The following is a 6,363-nucleotide window of genomic DNA, read 5'->3' on the forward strand; positions in this document are numbered from 1 at the left end:
TCTCAAAAAAAAAAAAAAAAAAAAAAAAAAAAAAAAAAAAAAAAAAAAAATTATAATGCAGTGTTTCTTATTTCAGGGAGCTCTCTTGCTTGTTTTATTTATTTTTTTAAAAGACATTTATTCAGCATCAGGATAAGACTATTATAATTAGCAATCAACAGCATAGGTGCAAAAAAAAAATCTACATTAAAACCCTTTGTTAGAATGCTTTACACTTTCCACAGAACAGAAACTAAAATAACCTGTTATACAATTAATCACAAATACAGTTCTCGAGTTTTTTCCCATATTCATGAGTATTTGTCTAAAACATGTCTTCTTTGTAGCAGCTAGGCCCTGCCACCACTGTGCTTGGCTGAGTTCACAAATCTCTTGTAACCTGTAGCTTCCCTGTCACTTCTCTGGCTCTCCTCTCCTGCTAAGCTCTGTTTCCTAATTAAAATCTTCTGCCACTGCCATAGCTACTGCTGCTACTGGAACCGCCATAGCCACCTTGGTTTCATGGTTTGGCAAAGTATTGGCCTCCACCATCATAGGGGCCAGAGCTTCTGCCTCCAAAATTTCCTCCCTTCATGGGTCCAAAATTTGAAGACTGATTGTTGTAATTGCCAAAATCAATGTAGCTTCCACCACCTGCAAAATTGCTTCCATCATTACCAAATCCATTATACTCATCCCCACTGCCATCATATCCACCACCACCATGGCTGCCACCAAAGCCACCATGACCACTGAAGTTTCTTCCACGACTAAAGTTGTCATTTCCACCAAAACCACCTCCACGACCACCACCAAAGTTTCCAGAACCACTTCGTCCTCTTTGGCTGGATGAAGCACTCGCCATCTCTTGCTTTGACAGGACTTTCCTAACTTCACAGTTGTGGCCATTCACAGCATGGTATTTCTGAACCACAAGCTTATCCACGGAGTCATGGTCGTCAAAGGTTACAAAGGCAAAGCCCCTTTTCTTGCCACTGCCTCGGTCAGTCATGATTTCAGTCACTTCGATTTTTCCATACTGTTCAAAATAATCTATTAGGTGATGATGTTCTTCAGTGTCTTCTTTAATGCCACCAACAAATATATTTTTCACAGTTAAGTGGGCACCTGGTCTTTGAGAATCTTCTCTTGAGACAGCTCTCTTTGGTTCTACAACTCTTCCATCCACCTTGTGTGGCCTTGCATTCATGGCTGCATCTACCTCCTCCACAGTGGCATATGCGAAAAACCCAAAGACCCTGGAGTGCTTGGTGTTTGGAACTCTCATTACCACACCGTCCAGGAGCCTTCCCCATTGCTCAAAATGACTCCTCAGGCTCTCATTGGTTGTTTCAAAGCTCAACACTCCAATGAAAAGCTTCCTCTGCCGGTTGGGCTCTTTAGGAGACTCTGACTTAGACATGGGGGCAGGGAAAAGAGAGACTTTAACGATGCTTCTTCAGCGGCGTCCAAGGGCAGAAAGGCCCTTATTTTATTCTTTAAACCTTACAGTGTGCGACACGTATGAAGTTTGTAAAGTATTAATGATCTTGTTAACCAAAACAAGAAAAAAAAATTCACAAGGGTTCCCACTTCTGTATTGTTTTATTATTTCAAAAGTTTAAATAAGATGTTCTGCTGCTGTTGTTCTCAGTGTCCACTGTTTTAGCATCTTCCCTGATGTGCTTTGGAAGTTGATCGATGAATTTCTTAGACTTTCTGTTGGAATTACTTTAAGGGTGTCTTATTAGATGGTGAAAATTAGACTGAGACACACTTCAAGTGACCATGTAATTGTTTTGTTGCTATGTCTTTAGCTTGATGATTAAGATACAATTCTTTTTAAAACCAAATGGCATTAGTCATATTTCCCAAATTAGAAATCTATTTTAGTTAATATTTTAAAGAAACACGAAGCCATAACAAAAATCTTTATTGTTTTTACTCCTGAGTGTTAATGAATGTAAAGAGGTTACAGATGTAGTGTTTAATTAATGATGTTTATTTTTTCTATATTTAACATGAGTAATTTTTCATTGTCTTTAAAGAGGAATAATGTTTATTGATTAAAGGTGAAAAATGATAGTTAAGACACCAGTTCTGTGTCAAGATCTTTGACTGTATTATACATTGTACAATTGACTTCCTTTTTCATGAAATGCCTTAGTTTTCCTACTATAAAATAAAGACAATGATGAATTAAAAGAAAACAAAACAAAGGAATAGAACACCATAGCTGCAGCCCAGTGAAGCTGAGCCACTACCACTGCCACCATAAACTGACTCTCAACAACCATGAAACTAGAGACTGAGACATGGAAACACTGACTTAGGTTGCTACAATTATTGCAAAAGTCCCTTGACTACCATTTCTTTCTCCTCTGTCCCCTCCTCAAACATGCACACACACACACACACACACACACACACACACACACACTCCAGCCAACACATAACACTATTCCAAGTTCCATTCTTATTACTATTACTATACCATTTCACAGAGGAGTAAACTGAGATAGAGAGAGGTTAAGTAGCCTAAGATTACAGTTAGTGAGTTGTACGTGCTATTATCTGCCCTGCTCTTATCTCTGAACATTTCCTTGTCAGTTTTCACGTATCTAGAATTCTTCATGAACATATTTTTAATGACTGTATAGGATGCTATCATATGTATTTACCACAATTTATTTGGCCATTCTCCTATCTTGCATATTTAGATTTATTTCCAATTTTTCTTTATGAACAGCAACTGCAATGAGCACTCTGCATACAAATTATTTTGCCTATTTTTGATCATTTTCTTATGATACACTCCTTAAAATTCAACTATTGGGTCACAGGCTATGAAGATTCCTAAAAACAGTATTTGAGGGTTAGTAGTTGTGAATATTTTTAATCCACTTGAATATATTCATAGGCATACCAACCGGTAATATGCAAGAGTGCTCGTCTCATTGTGACCTCCACACTTAAACCGGGCATTTTCATCTTTCCAAGTTTTTGCTATAAGTATGCTGCATGCAATATTGGCATGCTCATACTAAAAATGTGTTCATTGTTTTTCTGAAATTCCAACTTAACTGTGTATCCTGTATTTTATCCAGCAACCCTACTTGAGGTGGATGTCCAAACTCTCTTCTTTTTTGAGGTATTCCTCCATTGTGAGCCTGGAAAACAAGGCTGAGGCCTCCTACTGTGGAAACTAAGGGAAGCACATATTCCCTCTCCACAAGCCCTGAGTGGTTAGGGAGCCCAATGGGAATCCAGGCTCTTACTGAAGACTTTGGATCTTGAGAGGTTTATACAAAAAGTGGCCATTTTGAATTCATTCATAGAAACTGCATCTAGCACACCAGAATGTCAAATCAGTGGAGTCCAGATGTAGCAGTGTTTTGTGGTGGTGGTGTGTAGAGGTGGTGAAGGTGGTTGTTGCCAGGAGTGACATACCAACCAAGTTGGTCCTATGGCAAATCTTGACTGGGGTCCTCCCATGATTCCTGACCATTTCTTTATCCTGGTTTACCTGCCTTTCTGTTGATTCCGTGAAATGCCCACTAATTTGCTAAATTCAGCCAGAGTCAGTTTCTGTCATTTGCAACCAAGAGCCCTGACATTTATAAATACAAGCCCAGATGGGCTGGAGAAAATTTGAAATCATGATATTTCCAAACTCCTTTTGTATTCCTAAAATTGGAATTTTAAAAATTCTCCTCACCAAATGACTGTTGTTCAAGGGAAAGGGATTTGGCATTTTCCAAAATAAGCAGTAGATGGCGCTGTGAGGTAATATGTTCTTGATTATGTCGTTGCCCAAATAACAAGGATTAAGATCATCAATAACACCATCACCAAGGATACTGTCAACAAGAATAGCTAAAATTAATTGAGTGCCTCATATGTGCCAGAAACTCTTCTACATGTTTTATGGAGTTGTAAACCAAAAATAAAATTCTAACCCCTCAACCAACTGATGGGCCCTCCCCGTGGCAAAGTGCATTCCAGAGTTAAGTTGAAAAACTAGTTCGGGCCATGACGGGAAGTGGATGTCAGACATGCTTCGTTATACCCTTCTCCGTTTTGGAATTCAGGCACAGCTGACCAGCATTAATATCAACACAGAGACCTTAAGACTGATAGAGGCCAGGCGCAGTGGCTCACGCCTGTAATCCCAGCACTTTGGGAGTCCAAGGCAGGTGGATTACCTGCGGTCAGGAGTTCGAGACCAGCCTAACCAACATGGTGAAATCCCATCTCTTCTAAATACAAAAAATTAGCTGGTGGAGTATGCTTGTAATCCTCCCAGGTAGCTGGATTACAGGTGGAGCATGCCTGTAATCCCAGCTACTTGGGAGGCTGAGGCAGGAGAATCACTTGAACCCGGAGGCGGAGGTTGCAGTGAGCCAAGATTGTGCCACTGCACTTCAGCCTGGGAGACAAGAGTGAAACTCTGTCAAAAAAAAAAAAAAAAAAAAAAAAAAAAAGATTGATAGAGCAGACTCTTGAAGTTTGATAAGAAACATTTACAATTTATTCTATCTGAAGCCTGCTACCTGGAGGCTCCATCTACATGACAAAACCTTGGTCTCCACAATCCCTTATAGTAACCTAGACATTCCTTTATATTGACTCCAGGTCTTTAGATAACAACTCTTTCAACCAACTGGCAATCAGAAAATCTTTGAATCCGTCTATGACTTAGAAGCAACCCCCTCACCTCTGCCCCTGCTGCCAGATGTCCCCACTTTTCCAGATAGAACCGATGTACATCTTACATGTATTAATTGATACGTCTCCTTAAAATGTATAAAACCAAGCTGTAGCCCAACCACCTTGGGCACATGTTCTTAGGTTCTCATGGGGCTTGTGTCATGGGCCATTGGCCACTCATATCTGGCTCAGAATGCTACTCTTCAAATATTTTACAGTTTGACTCTTCATTGACAGAGTGAACTCATTTCTTACAACCAATAAAGCAAGTAATTTTATTAACACATTTTACAGAAGAAGAAATCAAGGCACATTCAGGTTAGCTAACTTATCCAAGATCAGAAAATCATTTACTGATGAACATAAAATTTGAACCAAAGAAGCCTGACTCCAGAGGCGGTGCTCTGAACCAAAATGCTCTACTACCTGTCATAATTATATAAGATAGCCAACATTTACTGATGGCCAACTGTGAGCCAGGCATTTTGCACAATGGAGTCATTATTGCCATTTTCCATATGAGGGAACTGAGGCTCCAAAAGGCTAAGTAATTCATGTTTCCATAGACACAGAGACAAAGCTGAGAGCATTTGTAAATGTAATTCCATGATGTTAGTAATGAAACGAAAATAAATACATAGATAAAATACTAATGTTTGTCACTTTAGAGAGTAATTCCACTTTGGGTAGAGGGAAAAATATACCTTGAAAATGATTGATTTACATTCCAATTGTTCTGTGATAAAATAAATAAAATACGATTGGCATGGTAAACAATTCTTTTCATTTCAGCTCTTCAGTGTGGACAAAATATTTTCCCTCTTTTGATTTTTCCCTTTAGGAGCCAAAGACGGTATGAAAGCTAAAGGTAGAATTAGAGTCTGGCATATTTGGGCTTTTGAATTTCTCATTACGAGGATGAGTGTGTCTCGTGATCAAAGTAGATGAATTAGGCAGCACCCAAAACGTGTGACTTAGGTAGTCTCTGGGGAGGAACTGGCCCTTCTAACAAAATGATTGCAATATTTGTCTGGAAATGTGAACTAAGTTAAATAGCTAAGCAAAGTCTGAGGCAGAGGAGTAATGCTATCAAAATGTATTATAAAACTGCAACATTTAAAACAGTGATAGTGATGCAAGAAGAGACAGATCAATGGGTCAGAATAGAGCCTAGAAACAAAATAAAGCAAAAATATGTGTGTATGTACACGTGTATACATATATATATGAATTTATAAGGTAAAGAAAAGATCACAATTCAATGGGAAAGGGAAGGATTATTCGGTAAGTGGTACAGGGATGATTTGTAATCTGGGTAAAAACAATCACATCATTTACTGAAATAAGTTACCATTTATTTCTCCCAACTGAAACCTCCTTTGCGAAAAATATATCAGTGAGAAAATTATGGCAACGTGGTGGGGGACTGGAGATCTGATCTGGCCAACCTCCCTTTTGCCTTTAGCCTTCAAGCTGCTTTTAATTAATCCTGGGCTTCAGTCAAGCTAACTTTGGGAGGCATTTAGTTTATAGCTTAAATGATAATAGTCTTTCATCATAACTCAACCACTTTTGTAAAGCTAAGGAGAGACCACCAGGCTAAGAGGATAAGAGGAGGCTGAATTCTGCTAAGGTGCAGACATAAACAATTACCCACCATTATTCCTGGGATCA

At 38.9% G+C, this 6,363-nt stretch overlaps 1 protein-coding gene across 1 annotated transcript; it reads right to left on the reverse strand.

Moving 5' to 3' along the window:
- Window positions 1–283: 283 nt before the first annotated feature.
- LOC105468386 (heterogeneous nuclear ribonucleoprotein A1-like) lies at window positions 284–1,402 on the reverse strand. Its single transcript, XM_011718505.3, has one exon. It carries the CDS (start codon window positions 1,400–1,402, stop codon window positions 500–502), a length of 903 nt encoding a protein of 300 aa, XP_011716807.2. The 3' UTR covers window positions 284–499.
- Between the last annotated feature and the right edge of the window lie 4,961 nt (window positions 1,403–6,363).

Source organism: Macaca nemestrina, chromosome X, assembly GCF_043159975.1.
Source record: "Macaca nemestrina isolate mMacNem1 chromosome X, mMacNem.hap1, whole genome shotgun sequence".
NCBI classification, from domain to species: domain Eukaryota; kingdom Metazoa; phylum Chordata; class Mammalia; order Primates; family Cercopithecidae; genus Macaca; species Macaca nemestrina.